Below are 22,483 nucleotides of genomic sequence, written 5' to 3' on the forward strand. Positions count from 1 at the left end.
CTCTGAATGTTCGACCCCCATCTAGCGCGTCAATGCGACCGTCGTCGCGACTCTCTCAACGCGCGAAGTCTCGCTCGCGTTTGACTCCAATCTGCCAGACCTTGGTCACCCAGATAACCGGTATGGATAATAGCACTCAACATTCAGAGAACTTCAACACCGCAGTTGAGTTTGCGGTGCAGAATTTAGAGGCTACGTCGCTTGTGAATCTGAAAGGGAGTGTAGGCGTCGATATGAGCACAATGGACAAACAAATTCGTGGGTGTGTGGTGTATGAACATGGGTACCCTCTTCTGCCACCAATGCACATTCAGGCATGTAGAAAAGGCCAAAATCCAGCTTCGGGAATCATTGGGCCAGGCTTTGGAGACTGCTTACCGTCAGCTCAAAACTAGTATGGCCCATACCCACGACTTGGATGAAGATATCAAAGTGAGATAGTTACATGCACTCAATTCGCTGTATTTAGCTAAACGATTCCTCCTAGATGGCCCATATGCCGGATCATTTACAGCTACTTGTCAGTTACCGCCCGATTCTGGAGACAGAGCACTGAACTGTCCCATAGATCAAGCTCGCAATGCCACCTGATGAATCTTCGCTGACATATGCAGACAAATATCTCGATCGAGTGTCGAATCCGCCTCCTCCAACCGCCGAATTGACTTGGAAGGACATCCTAACGGACGAACCATTCGAGGGGGAGCATTGGAATTACGACCAGTCTGACAGCGGGAGCTCTCCGTCCTTGTCCCCCCTTGATTCTGATGATCTACAATTCCCCGATGATTCCTCCTCGTCAGCTGATGATCTACAAGACGTGCCATCTCCCATCAAGCCCGAGACACAAACTGCCCCAGATGCATCTAGCCGTCGTCAACGATTTGAGCATCGGCAGATACTCGAGGAACTACAGAAGCAACAATATTGGCATAAAGGGCGACTTGATATCCCCGTAGATCTCAGTCGCCCTTTCGACGTTGGTGATCCGTCAACATTTGGTAAGTGTACTCTTCGATGTCGGCTTCTGTTACTTCACGGTTGAGGTCAGGTCCGTCAATCCATCGGGCCCTTGCTCGAACGTATGATAAGGAAGCGGCCTTATACCTCGATGCTTCCGAACGCGAGGTCAATCTTTGTTTCTTAATTTGTCTTAGCACAGTGCTTATTCCCGATATATCGTCACGTGCGACAGTGGTACATTGAGGAGGTCCATGCTGTACGGGAGGTCCTTTTTGCCCTTCAAGGTCGAAGAAATATCCTTCTGGACTGGAAAACCCACAAGTACCTTGTAAGCTCCGTTATCTCTTTACTTTGACCCTTATTTTTCTGAGGTTACACGGAATTACGTTAGCCCTCAGAGCGGTCTCCGAAACTCGTGCACCTGTCCCTTTCCTCACAGCACTCCATCTTATCTTCCTTGGGGCTCGCTGCGACCGTAGTTCGACAACTCCGGGAATTTGCGGCATTCATACTATCTCAATCTCGCTCTACCTCACAGATCGCCCAGACCCTGCAGCCGCACGTTCACAAACCGAGAGTCACCCGCACATTAGAAGCCTTCGCGGATGCGCTGAGCCGGGAGATCAGGGTGTTTGATGCCTGGTGTGCAGCTAGGGAAGATGACATATGTCGTGCTCAAGGAGGTGTAAGCGAGGAAGAAGTTGTCGTAAGTCTCTTGGCTACAGAAACAGCCGTTATGGATCAGTTCAACCGGCCCTTCGTAGCCCTGCGAGAGGTGGTGGGCAAAGTCACAAACGTGGACCAGAACCAGGGGACGGAAGCTTGGAGCCTCCTTTCTGTACCAGCTGCCGTAATCACGGTCCGTCTTTTAGATTCATTGCTAGACTCTGTCCAGCGTCATACGGAGCAAGAAGATACGCCCACTGCGGAAGTATTGAAGAAAGTGTTTACAATGACCGTGGAACCTGTCTGGGGGATGACACATAAGTGGCTGAAGGATGGGATGGGTCTGGGTTTGACGCAGGGACAGGGCGATGAGTTGGAGGAAGAATTTTTCATCGAGGGCACAGGCTTGACCATTGGGATGATGGGAATGGGGATGGGTTTGTTAGATCCCGAGTTCTGGTCTGAAGGATACGTGTTGAGGGAAGGAGCCGACGACGAGCTTCCAGAAGCCAAAACGGTTCCCGCATTCTTCAAGCACGCCGCCGGTCCGGTCCTTGGCGCAGGCAAGGCAAATGGGCTCTTGCGCGCGCTTGGGCTGGCCACAAGCCTGACAGACCAAGTTGCATTGGGCACCTGGCGCTCGTTCACAGAACTGCTGACTACACCGATCCCTCACGGGCATCAGACGGAGGGACAGACGGCCCATGAGAACATTCAATTGGCCCTTTCTGTTGACACACTTTCACGCCTAGTCTACGACGAGTTATTTCCGCACTGCAAGGCTACGGGCAGTATACTCGCAAGGGTTCTCGTGGAGGAATGCGGGCTTAGGACACACTTGTCAATCATCGAGGGGTTCTATTTGATAAGACGGGGGGACGTCATGAGCCACTTCCAAGACTTAATCTTTGCAAAGGTCGGTGACCCTTTACGCGAACCGAGATCTGGATTAACATTGGTTTAGATGGACAATCAGCAAGGGTGGGCGGACTTCCATGCCCTCAATACAGTGTTTAGCGATGTCGTCGAAATGAATTCTCTGGGGGCTACAAAGTGGATGGAACCATCCTTGATGCGATTGTCATATAGGGGAGGTAAAGACAAGGAGAGGTCTATTGCCAGGTCTATTAAAGCGATCGACGGTCTCAACGCGGAATATGCGATCCCCTTTCCTTTGACATACATATTTCCCCCGAAAGTTCTGCAGATATACAGCGAAATTTTCGTCTTCCTGCTGCAAATTCGAAGGGCGAAAACGGTCCTGGAGAAAATCCTTGTAAGGGGAGACGGAGCAAAGCACTTCCAGAGTGAGGTCAAGGTTTTCTATTCCATGAGGAGTAGGTTGTCGTGGTTTATCAAGTAAGGTTCTGGCTATATCCTCCCGTGGAATATTTGGACTGACCTCGACCCCTTGGCAGTGCGCTTCTCAACTTTCTAACTACTTATGTTTGTACACGCGCCACCAATTTCTTCTTGATGACTGATCTTGTCTGAAGGTCATCAATACTCAAGTAGCCAACTTCCATTCTGCGCTTACAACGGCTGCTTCTTTAGACGAGATGATCGACCTTCATTCTTCTCAGTAAGCTCCTTGATTTATCATCCTGGTACTTTAGTTAATGTGAAGCAGCCTTGAGAAACTCCAGGGTCGGTGCTTGCTGCAGCCTAGTGTATGTCTGTCTGCTTACAGAAGATATATGGCGTTATCGATTAACCGTGCATTCTCAGACATCCGCTCTACACCGTGCTATCTTGTCCGTGCTTGACATAGCAATCAATTTCAGTACCCGTTTCGCTGCTTTCGCAGGGGACACCTCGATGCACGACATATCTCGACTGAGCATATCCGTGGGGCACCGGAGCAAACGGTTGAAAAGGCAGCGAGGCAACGTAATAGGATTTTCCCAGTCATTTCGCTCTCTCCTCAGCTTCGACAGCGACTCGGATGAAGCCGAGGACGACGTGGACTCTCCTTCCTTTTCACTAGGGGCTACGTCAATGACCTCTGGAGAGGACGACAATTTTCTTAGCAGAGTCGAGGCGATGTCCAACGAGCTTAACGGCTTGGTGCGCTTCGTTAGGCGGGGCGTGGAAAGCTTGGCCGGCGGCGTTGGGGAGGCAGCACCGACATTTGGCGTCCTGGCGTTTACGTTAGAGGATTGGGACTCCTGACTGGGTTGATATCCATTCCTGGATGTATCGTGTATCATAACAAGCGCTGAGTATAACAAAATGACAGCAGAGGTACAAATTACTGATTACATGTACAAGTAAGATACGGTCATTCCTAAACATACATAGTGAAGCACATTGGGCTACATCACCGCGCCAGCACCTTTGGTATCAACACGGCGATTGATGCCACCAAGTAGGATCTTCGTTAATACTTCCGAAGTCAGGTCACCACCAATGAATGGAGTGGTATCTACAATATCCTATTGAAACGAACACACTTTGCTCAGCATTACGATAGGAGGAATGAATGAACGAAGACATACACGGATCCCATGCGTGGCTGCTAGTCCGTTATCAAGTTCTTCAAGGAACTCAGTCGCTTTCGGGGATTGGCCAATCTGCACAAACTGTATCCCGAGCTTCATTGGTCGAGGAGAGGTTAATGATGCTGTAGAGAGTGAAACGATGAACAAACCTGAGAAAGAGGAAAGCTCCGTGCGTCCAGTCGTTTTGCTGCGTTTACGATAACACTTTCAGGATCATCAGCTACAATTCAGAGTGCGTCAGACATGCGTTGTACTGTGCACGGCATGAGGACTCACTAGGTACGCCATCAGTGATTACGATAAAGTTGGTTGGTTTGATAGCTTTCAAAGCGATTGAATCTCCAGAATCTTTGGCGGCCTCAATCATATCGAGATATTGGAGCAATAACTCCTCGAGCTTTTCACCTATTAGGGAGATTCCGCCTGGCCGGATACTGTTGAATAGTCGTTTTACGTCACTGGCGTTCTGTTTATAGAGCAATTCATTAGATACATTGTATTGAGGTGGGGGTGAGGGGAATTTGCCTTTAGTCCACGACCAACTCGTTCATCATTCAAGAAATGCACGTCGATGCCATCAGTATCGTAATCGCCGGCAGTTTGCGCCAGAGCAGCAAGGGCATTACTCGCCTATCTCAGGAATCAATATAACGGGAGTTGAGGGGTAAATAGTGAGTTTAGTACCTCCTTCCATAGCGGACCGCTCATCGACTTGGAATCATCCACGATGATGATGGTGTCAAATTTACGCAAAATTTCGAGGGCATTCTCAGCAGTCTCCCGTCTCATTGGAGCCCTTAAATCTACGAAAGCAGCATGTTACGATCTGACAATAATAGCTTGGTAATCTGGGGTACATACAACTATTGGAGCGAGGGGTATGCCGGGAACTGGTTCGTTGTGCATTGCTTGACGAGCCTGATGCAGCGGGGATGGGTGGAAGTGTTTCAAAGATACGGGGATCCAGTACTCGAGTGTGAGTAGAACCTAAACCGTTATTAGGGCTGGTCGTTGTTGGAGATGCTACGGTTTGCTGGCCACGCGGAGGAGCCCTCGAGTATGGTGGAGGAGGATCCGCGATAGCTCCTGCACCTGCTGAACGAGTCCTGCGGTGTCGAGGGCTGGAAGGTACTCCCAATGTATTATTTGAGGTAGCAGATGTGTCATCCTGCGCGCTTCTCCTCCGAGTCGCAGCCACCCTCTGTGTATTCACTGAGGCCGACAATGCGCTCGTGGTCGACGGACGTCTGGTTGGTTTCCCAATGGCTACGTTATCATCAGCAGCGCTGGCGGAAGGCGAGTTTCCCATAAAGGTTCAAGACAAGTTGTATAGCGGGCGTTTATCTCCCCGGCGTGCGATGAGTTCGGGCAGGGAACGCGCGAAGCCATCCCCTCAGCTATTTATCCTTTTGGAGAGGAGCCTTCGACGTTGTCTCGTGATTCGTGTTCGGTTAGACCTCGAATTGTACTGCTACGATGGCAGTGGATCGAATGAGACTTATGTTGATGCTGTACAACGAGGACTGCTTTGACGCCAATCTCCTGGAATCATCGTACGAGGCGGTGCGGTCGGCTGAAGTGCTGTAGAAACTGCCGACATCACGATGGGAATTGTACGTGCTTATGTGAGGCGAAGCAGATTTAAGCATAGTCGAACTCGCCATCCGCCGACGCACGCTGCACCTTGCTCGTAACTGTTGGGAGGGGTTTTGGCAAGATGCTGTGCCAGTACTACTAAAGATGCTAAGGGTGGTGTTGCGGCCGTAACTCAACGGTTGTAACGATACAATTTCACCATTGTAGAGATCTTAAATTTGACACTAGTGTAGCCGAGTATTATCAGTTGGGGCGTCGTGCAGTGATTAGTGATTTCAGTGATCAAGTGTCGTGTTTGCTCGGGCAAGGATAAGTTATTGGTCCTTTGCCATCTTGAATGTCTTGGGCTTCAGATTATTTGCGCTGGGTACGATTCAAACTTGGCCATGTCACTGGGACGAATAAAGCATGAACTTTTTTGGTAATACATGAGGCGAAGAACGAAGAGAGCTGACCTGTAATGCTGTTAAGGAACCGAGTGAGCCCTACTTACAGAGGTGAAGATCGCGGTGTTAGCCGCAAGATGTATTTTCGCATGTATCATAGAACATTATTTAACCGAAAGGCGATGGCCTGTCTGCTACTCGAGGGAATGCATTAGCGTTGGCCAATACCACCATCTGCTTTTCGTGGCTGATGTATCCCCTCATAAGCCCTTTGTAAATCATGTTCGAGACGTAGCACTCGGCTTCGACCTGAGGAACGTCAACGCCAGATATTCGCAAAGATGCATGGAACATAGAAATCGGGATGCGTGATCCCTTGTCGGCGGCCACCCAACTTGAGATGCGGTTTAGCGCTGCAACCCACGCTACAGCACAGTGATGATGGACGTACACTCGCCTGAACAACCCTCGAATACACAGCTCTCGAGCCCGTTCGATAGTGAGCCACAGGTTGAGTTCCAGAAGTCGATGTTCCCATTTTTCCAGTGCTGAATCGAATGATGTTATATCGCCTGCGCGTATCGCCAAGATAAAGGGCGTGAAGAGTTCCCTCAATACGGGGAAGCGTTGCAGTAACTCGTCAGTCGGTAGGTGCCCTTTCAGAATGCGGAGGGGCAATAAATAAGTCAGGATCCGCCTAAAACACCCATCAGCTAGAGACAAGAGATGAGACTAGAATTAAGTTCACTCTTGATTGGTCTGGGCACTAATATCACAATGATAGAATGCAAGTGTCAATTCTTCTTCTGCCTGTGAGGATCAACACCTCAGCACAGTTAATCGTACTGCCTGCAAGAAGCTCTCAAACCTTTTCATACCCTTCATTGAGGAAGCTGATCATACCCAGATAATAGCGGTATGTCACCTAGAGGGCATTGAGTATAACACACCCACCATCTTACTTTCAACACACCTGGTGTGATTTTGGATAAGCAGATAACGGGGGCAGATCGGAGTTAGCCTCTAGGGCCCTCAGTATGTTTTTGCTGAGTGATATTCGCTTCACCTGTACGGGGGTTGTTAGGACTGGCACTCGAAACGACGGAATGGTTGACGCTCTCTAAAGTAAGATTTGAATATGAGGCCGACCACGTAGTAGACGCCCCATTTCCGAGATTCCTGGGGAGGGGACGTTCTAACGACCCGTTAGAATCGTCACTTCAGCACCGACCCCGCCCTACCTATCGTTGATACAATTTGAGAATGCCGGGATGATGATTCTGGCAGTCTCCTCTAGGCATTGAATAGTCTGGTTGTTGTACTTGGCGTGCGTATCTGCCTGTCAGATGCGAAGTTCAGCTCCTTTGATGTCTCTGAAGCAACTGTGAAGTCACCTCGAGTGCCAGATCCCGTAGGTCTCTCAAAATCGAGAAAAGTGCTGGAAGTGACCACCCAGTACTCGTAGCAAAATATTTCTGGAATAATCTATAGTGCAAGGCAGTCGGTAAACCTGTGTCCCTGGTCAGGACAGACTCAACGTACTGAAACAGGCTCGACTGGTTCTTGAACGCTTCCACCGGTCGTTTCTTCGCAACATCTGTGCACACAAGTACGTACTGTATTGCAATTTCGTCCCATGGGCTCGCAATGCTGCCTTTGTAGTCACGTAGCGTATTAACCTACTGAGGACTCGAATCAGACTATCAAACTACGTCGAAGATCAACGGTGTACCGTTGGGTTTCGAAATTCCTTGACAAGATCCTTTGCGTGCGGGCTCGTTGGACGTAGTAAGAACGCCAGTTCGGTACCTCTCTCTGCCATGATCGCATCGCTCAGTTGCATTATGAAAACTGATAGATTTACGGTCATTGCAGGAAGGTGGATAGATCTGAGTACCCTGGCTAAGCGCCCATTAATTGGGTCATACACGTGATGATCGCGTTTGCGTGTTGTAGCGTGTTGTTGACACTAATTTATAGTAGCTGTACTAAAATTAGCCCCTCTTCATCTTGCCACCAACCCTCAACCGTTTCTCCATGGCCGAACTCTTTGTAGGCCCTACTTCATCCCCACACGAACGGGCGGCAGCCTTTATAGCCGCTCTTCCTCGCCTTCACATCTATGACTTGCGCAGAAACCTCGACGATAGTTGCCCCGTTTGCCTCGTGCCCTTGACCATGGTATTGGCTGAAGGTGGGGGATGTACTATGCCGTTGCTAGTAATGGGCTTACCGTGTGCAATGTTGAACTTCGTAGATGACTCCGATATTGGAGATGCAGGAGTAACGAAGCTTGAAGGTTGCGGGCATATGTTCTGTCGCCGAGAGTGAGTCTTCATACCTTTGATGTGTACGAGATGCTGAGCATGGATTGTCTGGAAGTCTGTCAGTATGGATAAGAGGACTGGTGAGTGTGCGCCCTTGCTATGAACGTATCCGGCCGCTGACTGCGAAGGTGCCATCGGCAGCATGGAAACTGCCCAACATGTCGGCATGTCTTTCTAGATGTAAACCCGGCGGACTACTCAGACGATGAGTCCTCGGACGACGAGTTCATTCCCGACGACGACAACTACCACGACGACACCGATGGCCTTTCGGACTTTGGCATGGATGCCGAAATGGACATGGAGATGGACGAGTTATGGGCGGACGGCGACGATGAGTACTATGAGGACGAGGATGAATCGGGAGGAGAATACGAGGATCCTGTTGAACGTATGGAGACCGATTGGGGTTTGAGCGAAGGTGATACCTCGTCAGAAGGGGATTCGGGTTACCCCTTGGATGAACTAGTAGACGACGACAGTGAGTCTCCGTACTTTTTTTAGTGTCCTTCATGCAAAACTGACTCTCATCTACGAATCTAGTTGCTGTAAGTGTGGCTGGCGAAGACGCTGGTACGAGGTCGGACAACGCTGCTCTAGTCGCCGAAGAACCCAAGTAAACTATAGTACAGGCTAGCTTTCCTTAATTTTCCACCGCAAAGATTCGTTATACCATATACAAAAACATCCCAAGGTCTCATCTTCCTAGCATCTTCTCCATCATTTCTCTCATCTTACTGTTGTACACCTCTCCAGGCCGTTTGTATTATTTCCGCACAATGGATAGTTTTCAACGAACCAACTTTCATAATTATTTCATGCATCATACATCAGGTCCAAATTATACTCTCTTTAACCAGCGAAGCACCAGCTACATAGACCAGCGCGTCAGCCTAAGGCAGTCTATTAACATCGTACTGCAGCGAAGCTTTGTCTTCAGGCATCTATACCACCTAAGATCCCCTGAACCGTGGCTTCCTGGACGTCTTTCTTCCACGCTCCCATGAACTTACCACTCCATCTATTACCTTTGCCCCCGCCTTTCACGCCGACCTTCTCTTTGACAAGATCTGCGGCTTGTTTCACGAGCTTCTCGTCGGACCCTATGATGAGAACAACCGCTGAGCTTGATGAACTCGGCGAAGAGCTCAAAACGCAAAGGTAGGATGCAGATGGCGGCAGCGAGTTGGAAAATGCCAACGAAATGGCATTTAGAAACGCAAGAGGATTAGATGAATCGTCGGTGCGATGGATGCCTTTCTTGAATAACTGGTCCGCTCCATTCGCGTTGAGTTCCGCTACTAGCCCCGAGGCAATCCCTCCAGCGAGCTCCGTTTCTAAGGCATCAACGCGTTTCTCCGCCCGCTTACGGTCGTCGATCACCTGCGAGACGCGTTCGGGGACAAGCGGGGCCCCGCAGCTCATGATGGACGCGGTGGATGTCAAGAGTGAGTGAGTGCTTGTCAGATACGTGATGAGTCGGGGGCCACACAAGAAATACAGGCGAGCTGTCGTGGTAGATGAACGAGACAAGGCTTCGGTGTGTGGTAGGATGAATAGTTGAAGATTGTGCAAAGTAGGCATATGTGTACCGCAGCACCTACGCACGACTAAGAGTTAGTACGAAGGAATGCGATGTTACCATGGCTAGTCATCTCACGGATTTCGGTCGACCCCGTCAATGACCACGACACGTTTGACACCGCCCGTGTAATCCTGCGGGAGAGCTTTACCGGCCGCCCGACCGTCTTCCAAAGTCGGTACGCTGGATGCCTCTGCGCTATCGAGTTCCGTGACTTCGATGTGGACCTTGCGCCCCTCAAAGACAAGTCTATTTGCTCTCTCCTGAATTTTGGTGATCTCCTCAGGGGTCATGCCCCGGAGGATCTCGACGTAGCATGGCGAAGGGTACGTCGTTAAAGACCACGAGAGCGTCGGTAAATTCAGATCGGTTTCAAGTAATGCTGACAAAAGATGCTGCGAGGTGTGCATCGACATCTGTTCAGACAGATAAGATACTGGTATGTAGGTAGTAATATGTCTACGTACATGATCGTATCGCCTGTCGAAGGCCGCCTGGTCAAGAGTAGCGATTACTTTTGTTCCGGGAGTGAACTTGGCTACGGCGGCGTCCACGTCGATGGAATCACTGACATTTACATAGTGAACGGCGTGGCCCCCGTCGCGTTTGCATTGGAGTACCTCCCAGGGTTCGCCATCAGAGTCAATGATTACCCCAGTGTCCGTCGGCTGGCCCCCGCCTTCTGGAAAGATGACCGTGTCATGGAGAATCAGGTGCAGAATAGGCCCCTGGGGTAATGTCGGCGCAATGACTGATTTCTTTGATTTTTTACCCGCGGGTGGTGCAGCCGGCTGCGAAACCACACAATTTACAACCGTGGTTGCCAACTCGCGTAACAGAGGGTCCCCTGGTAAAGATCATGAGTTCTGCAGGAATGTAACACGAAGTCCGGGGTAAATTTTGACGATCGTACGTTGACAAGCTAAGAGCCCGACTGGCACAGATATCTGAGGGTCTGTTGGGATTGTCAGAGTCGGCGAGACGACCCTGTGGTATGAGGACGGCGTGTGTGAAGGATACAAGACTGCAGTGGCGCCCGACATAGTGGTGGTAACAAGTTAAGTTGATCGGCCCGGCTACCCCGCTTTACTTCCTCCTTCCGTACCTGAAGTGACAGCGACCCACCTCCATTCTCATCTGCCTGTATTAGCGGACGTTGGAAAAAGCTCACAACCGCATGGTCAGCAATGGAGTTGCCCGATCTTATGACCGGCAGATGGAAGAGGAAGAGCCGCTGCTAACCTCCAATAAGAATGGTTCAGAAGACTGCTTCTCTTCCCTTCCGAGTTGGTCTACCCACGTATCGTTCTGCGCGCTATCTGATTGATGTCGTCGTTGAAAGCGCAGGAGGAAGTTACCTCGAGGAACGCCAGTCTTAGCAGCGACGGGGATGCAGAGTTCGGAGGACCAGAAGCAAGAAAGGCATTGGAGAAGCGGCTTTTACTGAAGTTGGACTTGCGCATGTCGATCCTAGTGAGTCTTCGTTGGTGCTTCTGGTTACTAAGATGCTGAAACTAGTTGTCTATCAAGATCATCATTTACATTCTTAACTATGTGAGTCTTTGGGATACGATCGAGAAGTTCCACCTGCGGTGTTAACGTATTTGTTAGATTGACCGCAATAATGCATCGTACGTCTCCCATACCATAGGGTCAAGCCGCAACACTCATTGCGATTATATGCAGAGCCGCACGATTACGAGGCTTCGAAAGGGACCTCGGGCTGCATGGCACAGAGTTCGCTACTATCTTGTCTATTCTCTATGTCGGCTATATCATCATGCAGGTGCCGTCGTAAGTGACAACATTTCGTCAATTGATATAATACATACACCTTTTTTGTAGGAACATGTTCTTAAACTATATCGGAAAACCTTCTATCTACTTGCCTATTTGTATGACGATATGGGGTGTAATTTCTATCCTGACCGGTAAGCACTATGGTTATGTAGTCCATTGGAGGTTCACCCATGGTCTCAACTAGGTATCACACATAAGTATGCCTATACTCTTCCTATGTGATTATTATTGCTCAAGCTACTACACTCAAGTTTCGTCGGGGCGCTATTGACAAGATTCTTTCTGGGGTTTGTAGAGGTGTGCATTTACGTTCTCGAAATCAATACAATGATCCCTGACCTCAATCGCAGGCTGCATTCTTTCCTGTGAGTGCTGATAGACGTTGCTGGCCGTCTGCGAGATGAAACATGGTCTATAGGGTGCATTGTTCCTGCTAAGCAAATGGTATAAGCGGAGTGAACTATCGCTGAGAACCGCCATTCTTTCTTGTGGAAGTTTGCTTTCAAATGCCTTCGGCGCTCTCATTGCCTCCGGTATTCTTGACACTATGGAAGGGAAACTCGGCAATGCTGCATGGAGGCTAGTCAATTGGTGCTTATGACAGAACATCAAAACTAACTTACAAATTAGATGGCTATTCTTCATTGAAGGCGCTATGACTGTCTTCGTTGCCTTATGTGCCCTCTTTATTCTGCCCGATTTCCCCGAGACGTCTTCAAACTGGCTCTCACCCCAGGAGATCGCTCTTGCCAAAAAGCGAATGACCGAGGATACTGGAATGGAAGATCAAGAGGATCTCCATCTTCTAGATAGTAAAGACGGCGATAAGGACTTCCTCGGCTTCTTGTCCAAAGAGTCGGGGTTGTATCTAGCCTTCACCGATTGGAAAGTATGGTGGATGGCACTCGCGTTGACCAGCATGGTGGTCTCGTTGTCCTTCAACGCGTTCTTCCCTACGCTTAGTGCAACAATGGGCTTCGACCGCACACGCACTCTTCTGTTATGCGCTCCCCCCTGGATATTTGCCACAATAGTCGCGTTGTTCAACTCAAGGTACGTGTCTTCACCCCGCTGTACTATTGAAGCAATGATTTGACTGAATATGCCCTCCCCTCACAGGCACTCCGATCTCACTGGCGAGCGTTGCTGGCATATCGTCGTTCCTCTCATCGTCGGGTTAATAGGCTTTGTTATTGCTATGTCGACAATGAATATTGCCGCACGATACGTTTCCTTGTGAGTTCTATCGTCGCCTACCATCAACACGTTCATTGACCACAATTCCAAGGTTTTTAATGGCCCAATCTTACGCTGGCTTCATCTGCTTCCTTGCTTGGATCAGTAACACCTTCGCTCGCCCACCATCCAAACGAGCTGTTGCTCTAGCGCTTATCAATGCCTTTTCGCAACTAGGTAACGTTGCTGGGTCGTAAGTTGTTTATTCTTGTATATCAGCACGAATCTGAGAACATCCCCCCTCAGATATGTGTGGCCTTCCGGATGGGGCCCGACTTACCGCTTTTCATACGCTATCTGCATTTCCACAAATGGCTTGGCCATCGTAATGTGCTTCATCTTCAGGCAACACCTTACATTCTTGAATAAACGGACAGCAGAGAAGGAAGAGGAGACAGGAAGGCGCCAGTTCAAGTACATACTCTGAGTAAATGTGCGAATATCATAGACGGATACCACATCGGGCTGGGTATGGAAAAAGCAGCTCTCCGCAGACTGCAGACGAAGTTACCAAGAAATTGCTCTTTCTAGGCGTGGAGAAGCGGGAATAAGAGAAGCGCTCGATACATCCGACGGCGAAATCTCGGGAGGCTTTCATGGATGAACAGTTTCCATAAACCAACCGTGGACCACTTTCGCACTGCGATGTAACGATAATATCTTAAATACTGGGGGCCTTCTAATCTGGGTTATTCACTATCCCCCACGATCTATCGTTCTCATCCATTGATTTCTCAGACTGATGGTGACGAAGGAAATTTCTTCTGGCTGGTCTTTCACTCAGATCGGCGGCGGAGAGGGAACAAAAGACGGAGAATGGGTTCCTGTGTCTTCATTTCCGACGACTGTGCATGTAGAGCTTCTAAAGCTAGGACGGATCCCTGACCCGGTGAGTCCCAAACGCAGAAGATCGCGAGAATGAGTTCAACTGAGGTGATTACAGTTTGTTGGGTTGCATGAGTGGGATGTTCAATGTACGTACTTCTTCAAGTCAGTCTCGCGGGCACTATGAACTCTTTCAACCAGGGGTCGGCGAGAGTCAATGGGCTTTCAAAACTACCTTTGATGTCTCAGAGTCAGATTTGAGTCCAAGTTATGTGGACCTCGTGTTTGACGGATTGGACACGTTCGCGACTGTTCACCTCGTGAGTAGCTTAATTCCTGGCCATGACCCCGGAAGTCTGATCCTAGCATCATCATAGAATGGCGAGAAATTACTGGAGTGAGATTCTTGCTCTAACCTATGAGCGGCTTCATCATATGTGGTATGCTAGGACAAGCAACCAATTTGTTGCTTACAGAAGCACAGCTAAGAAGTTGCTCAAAGTCGGGACAAACGAACTGCTACTCGAATTCGCGAATGCACTCAAGAAGGTAATATAATCACATCTACTTGAGAAGATTGAACGTTAGATTCATGTGCTATCTAGGGGAGGGAAATCGAGAAGGAACGTGGAAAACTAAATCTCTGGAACGGAGATTCGAGCCGTCTTTACGTTCGCAAGGCTCAGTACAAGTATGTTACTGCTTTCGCCCCCATATTGTAGAAGGGACTGACGCCCAGTTTAAGTTATGGTTGGGATTGGGGTATGTTTGTACTCATGACATGATCGTCCCACATATTCACGCTGCTGTTCAGGCCCAATTTTGATGACTGTTGGGCCATGGAAAGCCATCCGCCTTCATACCTACGACGTGTCGGTTCAAGACGTTGACATCAGATCAGTTGTCTCGCCCGAGCTTGATGTCAACCTCACGGTGACGGTCAATGTGCTGTCAGACCCCTCCTTACAGTTATCAAGTTATAGCATGAAGGCTACACTCAAGAATCCAGACGGCACCGTCCGACTTGAACGAGCGAATGTTCGCTTTTCTGACTCTGCCTCCGCCCAAAGTGAATTCCATCTCAGCTCATCGGAATCGCTTGAGCTCTGGTATCCGGTCGGGTACGGAAAGCAACCAATTTATTCAGTCGAAGTCGAAGTATCTGACCTGGTACGTACCCCTGTCTCCCGATCCTGCGACAGTATGCCTGACAACGCCATTCAAGCAAGGCAATGTGATCTACTCGGAGAGCAAGAAGACTTCGTTCCGCAGGGCTAGCGTAGTTCAGCATAAGTTGATTGACCAAGACGGACTTAGCTTCCACTTTGAAATCAACAATATCCCCATCTTTTGTGGTGGTAAGTTTAATCAAAGTACTGGTCTCCTTCACTAAATGCCTAACGTCATTGCTCAAAGGTTCGAACTGGATCCCCGCTGATTCCTTCCTCACCACGTTCGCACTCCTTCGAGATCCTTCATACCAAAATACCTGATCTAGACACATCTTAGTATGACCGAACAACGGTACCGCGCATGGCTTCAATTGATGGTGGACGGTAATCAGAATATGGTCCGTGTCTGGGGCGGAGGTATTTATGAGGCAGACGATTTTTACAATATTTGTGACGGTGGGTTGCTGGCACGCGTCTTTCGGAGATCACTGACGCCGACTCTGTTCTAGAACTTGGGAGTAAGTGAAATGAAAGGGTGTTCGCGGTTAACAACGCTAAAGCTACCTTTAGTCATGGTTTGGCAAGATTTCATGTTTGGCTGCGGCCAAGTGAGTGAACCGCACTCAACAGTAATTTGACGATGTTTAATCCTGCTCAGTATCCTGCCCACGATTCCTTCGTTGAGTCCGTCCGCGAAGAGGCTGAACAAAATGTCAAACGCCTGCGCCACCACCCTTCAGTAGTCATTTTCGGTAAGAAAAACCCTCCAAATTGCGATTCTCAAAATTGCGACTCCTGATGGAAACTGATCCAATCTACTAGCCGGAAACAACGAAGGTTACTCATTTCACGAGCAAGCACAACTGCTCTTTAAACTAAACGCCGTACATTTCCACAGATTACCAGATTGCTGAGGCCCTGAAGCTCGAGCTTGACTACTCAGACGAAACCTCGGATTATAGGAAAACAAATTTCCCCGCGCGATACATCTACGAGCGAGTAAGCTTGTGTTTTGTTTCGATTTTATTCGGCCGTAGGGACTTCCGCTCACGGACGTTTTAAGGTTCTCCCAGAGGTGGTTGGGAAGTACAGCAACATTTACTATCACCGCGCCTCGCCTTACAGTGGTCAGGGCAAGCCAACCACCGATAGGACTTTGGGAGACATCCACCAGTGTGAGCAATCACGCAATGGTTTTGCCAATACGCTGAGCCAGGGTACTAGGGAACGTGTGGCATGGATCCCAAGAACCGTGGCATAATTGGGATATTCTTTCTGGCCGCTTTGTGTCCGAATTTGGGATGTAAGTGCTCTTATCCTGTGCGAGATGAGTTGTCTATGAATGATTGGATCAGGCAAGGATATCCGAACATTCGAACGGTCGATCATTGGATAGGAGAGGACAAGTCGGAGCGTTTCCCTCAGTCAAGGTACGCGTCCTACTTCTACTTCTTTGCACATCGGCGGTATTCATACGAGACCAGAACGAACTGCAATCATAACAAAGCAGATGGATTCGAACGCCGACTAGAGGTGAACATACTGAACACCTTCTATTGGTTCTCGACTCAACTTCTTGATAGCTATATCTGATGGAGAACTTCAAACATGCCTTCGATATGGAGAGGTTTGCGGATCTGCTCATATCAAATATCATATGGTTCTCACCCACTCCTATAGCTATGTGTACTACACCCAGATCATGCAGGCGGAGACCCTTGCCTCTGCTTACCGGCTTTGGAGGCGAAACTGGCAAGGCCCTGGACGGGAGTATACCTCCGGTGCCCTTGTATGGCAGGCAAGTAAGGCACACCTTACACTGATAATTAACTGAACGTGTCTAGATCAACGATTGCTGGCCAGTAACCTCCTGGGCCATCGTTGACTACTTCCTAAGGCCTAAGCCCGCCTATTTCGCTATTGCTCGCGAACTCCGCCCTTACACCGTGGGTCTCACCCGCAAGGACCATACAACATACCCACACGATACGTCGGCCGCTATATTCACCATCTCGACCATCATCGAGATCTGGGGCACGAATAGTACGCTCGAAGAGAAAAAAGCCACCCTCGAAGTGACTTCCTTCGATCTTCGTTCCGATTGGAGAGACAAGTGGTCGGAGGAGGTCACTCTGGGTGCCAACGCAAGCACTGAACTGCACAAAGGCGAACTGCCTGGGCAGCCGAGGCGAACGAAGTTGAGCGAAGTCCCGAAGACGATCGTCGTATCGGCTAGGTTGCTCGACGTCGATGGCTCTATTCTTGCTAGATACTCTAACTGGTGGGTGCAGGTTCGCGTTTCCGGGACCGGCGTGTGTGAATGATGTTCTGCGGAAACAGGCCCGAACCGTTCAAATATATCAACTTCCCCTCCGTCGAAGAAGTAGGGCTCAAGGTCGTTGCTTCTGCGGATGGTGAATTTGTGGAGTTGTCGGTGTCGCGGCCTGTGAAAGGAATCATCCTTGACGTAGAGGGTGAAGATGTGCAGTGGGCTGATCAGGCAATTGATCTCGTGCCCGACGACCCGCAGATAATCGGCGCCAAGGGGCTATGCGGCAGGAATATCAAGGTTCGGTACCTAGGGGACGGGACAGCGTGACGGAAAGTTGCGTTTTGAGTTATGGAGGGACGTAAAGAGGTTAAACTTGTATAGTATTTTCATTGTCTATGAACCAACCAGATGTCCCATAGGACGCCATGTATGAGAAGAAATGTACAAACAAAGACGACATTACACCATGAGGGGTTATGCTATATGAATAAATTACGCAGCAACATGAGGACAGACATATGGTATTACAACCTTCATGTAATGTCGGAGAAAGGCTGGCAGGCCAGCGAAGTTGCGTCATCAGAAGGGGAAGAGGAAGGAAATGGGAAACTCTATAGGTTGAACGTTCATTGAACGTAGATGCAAATTTGTGAGATGCTAGCTTGTTGTGTTGTGGAAAGCAGCGAATAAATGACAGCGATGTGGGTCAGGGATGCGATGGCACGAGGACTGGGTGAAGGGACCAAAGGGGCGGTGGCGACGGGTGCGCCTACATGATGACACAACTACCGCCCTTAGGCTCAGTTTGTGTGGTGGTGGTAGTGGGCGAGCGTTTCTCAATTTCGGCTAAGCATAGCTCAAAGACCTTGCCTATAAAGAAAGGGGAATTGGATGAAAGCGGATGATAAGTAGCTGGCTACGCACCAACGTTGACATTGGTCTTGGAGCTAGTTTCTATCCAAGCAGCACCGCGCTTCTTAGCGAGTTCTTCGCCTTCTTCGGATTGCACTTGTCTGTTGCCAACACTATGAGGTGGAATGAATGAAGAGAGAAAGGGAAGGAGAAGCGGGCGGCCGTGGGTGACGCCCTAACAACGCCGCCGCCGCTACCTAGGAAAGGGTTTATAAACACTCACCTCGTCTTCAGATCTGACTTGGACCCGACAACAACACAAGGTATGTCTTCCACGCCGCAGAAGTCGGTGATCTTGTCGTATATGATGTCTATCATGTTGAAGGAGTTTCTCGACGCTACCGAGTAGACAAGAACAAAGCCATGGATTCCAATAGCGTGTTTGGAATTCAGAATGGAGTATTCATCCTAAACGTGCATGAGCATGGGGTGGTCCGGTGACCGGGATTATGCTTGCCTGGCCCGCAGTATCAAGGATGTCGCAATCATACTCTACACCGTTGAGCTTGACCGTCTTGGAGAAGCTGGTCTCGATGGTGGGGTAGTATGCCTCCACAAAGTGGTTCTCAATGAACTGCACGACCAGCGAGGATTTGCCTGGCAGGAATGTATATGAGTACCATAGGAGGCATGACGTGCAAATAGGAGGGCGCACCGACAGAACGCGAGCCCAGGACGGCTATTCTCTTTTTCTTGAGGAGGTCGCCAGCGGCGGGCATGATGGTGGTCGGGAGGAAGGGAGGAGGAGGGGGGCGACGGCGGGGCAGGGGATGGGAGGAAAACGAAAGTGGATTCCAGTATCTTTAAGTAAATCCCCGGAATAATATAAACGGCAGTGGCTGGTAGTCGCTAAGACCCCGAACCAGTCCTACGCCTGGGATTATCCTCGGGCGCTTATCTGAGTGTGGCAAAGCTGCCGAGCGAGAGAGAAGGAGAACGGGGTCCTGGCAACCCCGTATGTCCACACACTACTGGGTCGTCACCCTCCTCGTACCACAGACGCTACAAATCACAGGCGTCCACGAATCACACGATTCGTAACAAATGACAGTGGGTGTGAACACAAAGTAGGTTTGTACGTCCCATTGAGACCCCCCTTGACCTTCGTACGTTTTTGCCATCGTTTACTACTCGCGTAGGTCTTGTGATCCCACAAAATAAGCAGTCCGAGGCCAAAGAGTCCCCTTCTAACCTCCGGATCTTGACTGCTTTTCATTTCGCATACCATCGTATTCTCCAATTAAATAGAAAAGAATCATCCAAAATTACCACGCGTCGAACGCAGAGGAATATGTTTCGAATTTCAAGGAATGTCGAAGCCCTCGCAAGCTGATCACCAGGACAGTCCACCCGGCGGCGCCATAGACTTTTCAGCTGCGATCGTGATCACCTGGCATTCATCTCCAGAACATGTGTGATCGGTGAAGAAAAGGACCCATGTACGTCCACAACCTCGTTTCTCAGGTCGAGGTTCCGATCTTAATCGATAGCCATCCACTTGAAAGTCAGTCGATGAGTACACATGGCGCCCAGGCAAAGAAATTCGCCGGCAACTCGAATTGAGGTACAATAGCGTTCCTTCGTCGCAGACTGCGACCCGCCATGGAAATGGTTTGCACCGTGAATAAATTCAGGCAAGGTCCTACCATATTCACAGCCAAACGAATTAACGTTTGGAGCTATTACATGTTCATAGGAGTGTACATTGCCAGAGGGTCATCGCTGTTCCTCAAGGGTCCATCACAAGTCCATCCAGAAATTTACTAGAGCGTGGACAGCCAGCGGGACAAAGCCATTCTTCAATGGGAGAAGAGGACCCAGACGGACCCATTCCCCAATTACCATTCCCCAATTACCCCTCCTCAACAGAACCTGGAGAAATTTCGTAACGGACGGTTATGGGGAAAATATATCATGAAACGTCACGGAGCTCCATCTATCCAAAGCCAGCGAATCCGCCATTCATTTGAACAGCGAGACAAAGCCAAGTGTGAAAACTCCCTGAAGTCATGCAAGGAGCGCAAGGCCGCTGGACGTGTAAATTTACCCTTCATACCACCGGTCCGAAGCTAGATACAAGTGCCAGGTGCTTGGATTCATTTCCGAAGTAGCATGTATGGCTGAGGATGGCAACTACTTCTAGAAACGCTAAAGTGGGTATGTCGGTCCTGACTAGATAATCGATGGGGCGGTCGCTATTGGTGGTCGTAGCGGGTGGTAATTCGCTAGGACAGCATGGCCACTCGCAACTAAACGAACGAACCAATCCTGCAATAGGTAGAATTTTGTAAGCGTTCTTACCCCAAAACCGCAACCGGCATCTCAACTTCTTCGCATTGTCTCCGAGCTGTATACTGCACCAGAAGCAGGGAAACTCTACCAGCAGGGAAACTTTACTAGTAGGTGAACGTCGTGCCTCAGGGCTTGCACTCGGACAGCATGTATGTTGAGACATTTGGGAGTTGTGCACAATAATAGGTCTCGGATGTTGTGTCAGCGGAATTAGGTCGCGGTTGAAATAAATCGTGGTGACAAGGCCGTGAGAGGGGGTCTGAGATCTACAATGGAACGAGGCAGAGGAAGACGAAGAGCGCCGCTTATGGTTGCTTGGGGTGTGGTACTGAGAGTTCGTATGTTTCGTCAACTGACATAGAAACGGGGTGAATGGCTTACCTCCGCGTTAATATCATTCCTTCGCCGCAGTTAGGATTCGAATCCATGACATATCACTGAGCCAAGGTCATGGGCCCAGTCTGGAGCGGGAGAAGGAACTATCACACCTGTGATAGCTGCGTGTATGTCGCCGTCAAATGTCGCTGTTTCTTGCGCTAAACTTGCTTCATAGGACCGTCTAAGCTTCACGACCTCCATGCAAATATAGCATCAGCACGGCGAAGAAGCCCGCAGGTCGTTGTACTCTGTGAGAGATTGTATAAGCTCAAGCGCAATATGAAGTTCCAACAGGCAGACTGTGCAAGTAGAATCAGAACTCACCTCAGCGGACCAAGATGACCCCCGGGCACCACACAATATGCAGGACTTTCAATGGAGGAAATTCGAGGTTTCACTCGTCATCCGAAATTCAATGGAGAAGCCCGCTCGGAGACCCATGAGATGTGCTGTGGACATCAATGGTGCGGTGGAGCTCTACTTCATGACCGTGCTAAGACCTGCGCCACCGCGAAAGCTTCCAAGTCTCACTGAAGCCTGTTGAGGAGTTGCGATATGGTGGTATTCAGATGCTCCGCAGCACTATTAGAACAGCACGCCGTCTGCAATGTCGATTGATAGGAACAGCATTGCAGTGAAATGGACGGTTAATGCGAGACAATTGCAAGCAATACTAGCAGTCCGGGCGCGAAAGAAATCATCATTTCAATATAGCATGGTACCTAAGCCCAAAGCTCAGACAGAAAGACCGGTCGTTTGCCTGAGTAATTACGATGGGGTTAATATTGAAATGGACATTGTATGAGTCGACCGTACCTCTCAAGCACTTGTTGGCTCCAGGAACAGCACAAAGTTGGCACAAGGAGCCCGGATTCTGCATGCAGTTGCCCGTGGGTGGGCGGTGGAAGGTAGGGGAGAAATCCCAGGCTGCCCGTTGCATACCGGGGCGCGATAGCGTGTTTACCGGACATTCTGAACATGGTTGAACGATACAAAATCAACGACCCACTGTCATAGCCGGACGGACGGAACACATAATTGCTACGTAGCCCCTGTCCGCGGTCGGAGAACATAAGCGTTTAAGCGCGCGTCGGCCCGACCACTAGCCTTTACGTTGAAATGGAATTCCTCCTATGTTTTCTTCTGATTTTCGGACAGCACACACCAATGCAGAATCAAATGACATTGGTAACGATTTACAATCAAGTCCTGACCTGCAACCTCGGTACTTAGTACTCCCGGTGTACACCAACATGTCATCCCAGCTTCAGCAACGTTTCCGGAATTCGACGCTGTCCATATGACTCGCCGCAGGAGCTTTTATACCGTATGTGGTGGTCCTTTGTGACCCTTTGTCCGTCAATCTGATCGTTGTCCTGTGTAGGCACCAACACGGAGTGTTGTTGTATCGATGAACTTGCGAAAATGAACAATATTGTAGACGTGGACGCCTGCAACTTCGCGTAGGCGCTAGGCACACAGCGTCGCGCTCTTGGCCGAAGAAAAAATAAAGGCCGAAGTGGGGCGCCGTTTTGTCGCTGAATCCCGAAGCCTCGGTGCCAGGACTTGCCAGAA

At 49.6% G+C, this 22,483-nt stretch overlaps 7 protein-coding genes across 7 annotated transcripts; 3 read left to right on the top strand and 4 right to left on the bottom strand.

The window, feature by feature from the left end:
- Positions 1 to 32: 32 nt before the first annotated feature.
- Positions 33 to 3,801, top strand: PC9H_004763 (uncharacterized protein; the record flags this gene model as incomplete). The annotated part of the gene is made up of 12 exons (XM_036774345.1): positions 33 to 262; positions 315 to 432; positions 488 to 520; positions 569 to 1,001; positions 1,052 to 1,128; positions 1,196 to 1,291; positions 1,355 to 2,545; positions 2,594 to 2,988; positions 3,048 to 3,075; positions 3,126 to 3,211; positions 3,260 to 3,299; positions 3,358 to 3,801. 12 exons carry the CDS (start codon positions 33 to 35, stop codon positions 3,799 to 3,801), a joined length of 3,171 nt encoding a protein of 1,056 aa, XP_036632847.1.
- Positions 3,802 to 3,944: 143 nt separating this feature from the next.
- Positions 3,945 to 5,439, bottom strand: PC9H_004764 (uncharacterized protein; the record flags this gene model as incomplete). Its single annotated transcript, XM_036774346.1, has 7 exons — positions 3,945 to 4,064; positions 4,128 to 4,223; positions 4,280 to 4,350; positions 4,407 to 4,596; positions 4,656 to 4,760; positions 4,815 to 4,933; positions 4,992 to 5,439. 7 exons carry the CDS (start codon positions 5,437 to 5,439, stop codon positions 3,945 to 3,947), a joined length of 1,149 nt encoding a protein of 382 aa, XP_036632848.1.
- An 841-nt stretch (positions 5,440 to 6,280) lies between these two features.
- CSN12 (COP9 signalosome (CSN) subunit) lies at positions 6,281 to 7,982 on the bottom strand (the record flags this gene model as incomplete). The annotated part of the gene is made up of 10 exons (XM_036774347.1): positions 6,281 to 6,506; positions 6,564 to 6,809; positions 6,861 to 6,922; positions 6,981 to 7,037; positions 7,086 to 7,178; positions 7,262 to 7,307; positions 7,354 to 7,451; positions 7,507 to 7,597; positions 7,655 to 7,791; positions 7,845 to 7,982. 10 exons carry the CDS (start codon positions 7,980 to 7,982, stop codon positions 6,281 to 6,283), a joined length of 1,194 nt encoding a protein of 397 aa, XP_036632849.1.
- A 167-nt stretch (positions 7,983 to 8,149) lies between these two features.
- Positions 8,150 to 9,059, top strand: PC9H_004766 (uncharacterized protein; the record flags this gene model as incomplete). Its single annotated transcript, XM_036774348.1, has 5 exons — positions 8,150 to 8,306; positions 8,370 to 8,439; positions 8,495 to 8,519; positions 8,581 to 8,920; positions 8,983 to 9,059. 5 exons carry the CDS (start codon positions 8,150 to 8,152, stop codon positions 9,057 to 9,059), a joined length of 669 nt encoding a protein of 222 aa, XP_036632850.1.
- Positions 9,060 to 9,375: 316 nt separating this feature from the next.
- PC9H_004767 (uncharacterized protein) lies at positions 9,376 to 11,064 on the bottom strand (the record flags this gene model as incomplete). Its single annotated transcript, XM_036774349.1, has 4 exons — positions 9,376 to 10,039; positions 10,100 to 10,437; positions 10,489 to 10,868; positions 10,935 to 11,064. The coding sequence occupies 4 exons, from the start codon at positions 11,062 to 11,064 to the stop codon at positions 9,376 to 9,378; spliced, it is 1,512 nt and encodes a 503-aa protein (XP_036632851.1).
- A 283-nt stretch (positions 11,065 to 11,347) lies between these two features.
- Positions 11,348 to 17,653, top strand: PC9H_004768 (uncharacterized protein; the record flags this gene model as incomplete). Its single annotated transcript, XM_036774350.1, has 30 exons — positions 11,348 to 11,494; positions 11,673 to 11,815; positions 11,867 to 11,952; positions 12,006 to 12,018; positions 12,452 to 12,874; positions 12,941 to 13,057; positions 13,110 to 13,250; positions 13,304 to 13,471; positions 13,796 to 13,946; positions 14,001 to 14,031; positions 14,084 to 14,202; positions 14,260 to 14,279; positions 14,332 to 14,431; positions 14,488 to 14,573; positions 14,628 to 14,644; positions 14,697 to 15,052; positions 15,108 to 15,240; positions 15,299 to 15,335; positions 15,392 to 15,510; positions 15,625 to 15,662; positions 15,713 to 15,806; positions 15,953 to 16,053; positions 16,118 to 16,229; positions 16,279 to 16,357; positions 16,410 to 16,484; positions 16,539 to 16,587; positions 16,638 to 16,681; positions 16,735 to 16,843; positions 16,899 to 17,335; positions 17,395 to 17,653. The coding sequence occupies 30 exons, from the start codon at positions 11,348 to 11,350 to the stop codon at positions 17,651 to 17,653; spliced, it is 3,804 nt and encodes a 1,267-aa protein (XP_036632852.1).
- A 442-nt stretch (positions 17,654 to 18,095) lies between these two features.
- Positions 18,096 to 18,957, bottom strand: RHB1 (GTP-binding protein; the record flags this gene model as incomplete). The annotated part of the gene is made up of 5 exons (XM_036774351.1): positions 18,096 to 18,196; positions 18,251 to 18,339; positions 18,462 to 18,646; positions 18,696 to 18,835; positions 18,894 to 18,957. 5 exons carry the CDS (start codon positions 18,955 to 18,957, stop codon positions 18,096 to 18,098), a joined length of 579 nt encoding a protein of 192 aa, XP_036632853.1.
- Between the last annotated feature and the right edge of the window lie 3,526 nt (positions 18,958 to 22,483).

The sequence above is a fragment of the Pleurotus ostreatus genome (assembly GCF_014466165.1).
Source record: "Pleurotus ostreatus strain PC9 chromosome Unknown scaffold_3, whole genome shotgun sequence".
In the NCBI taxonomy this organism is placed as follows: Eukaryota; Fungi; Basidiomycota; class Agaricomycetes; order Agaricales; family Pleurotaceae; genus Pleurotus; species Pleurotus ostreatus.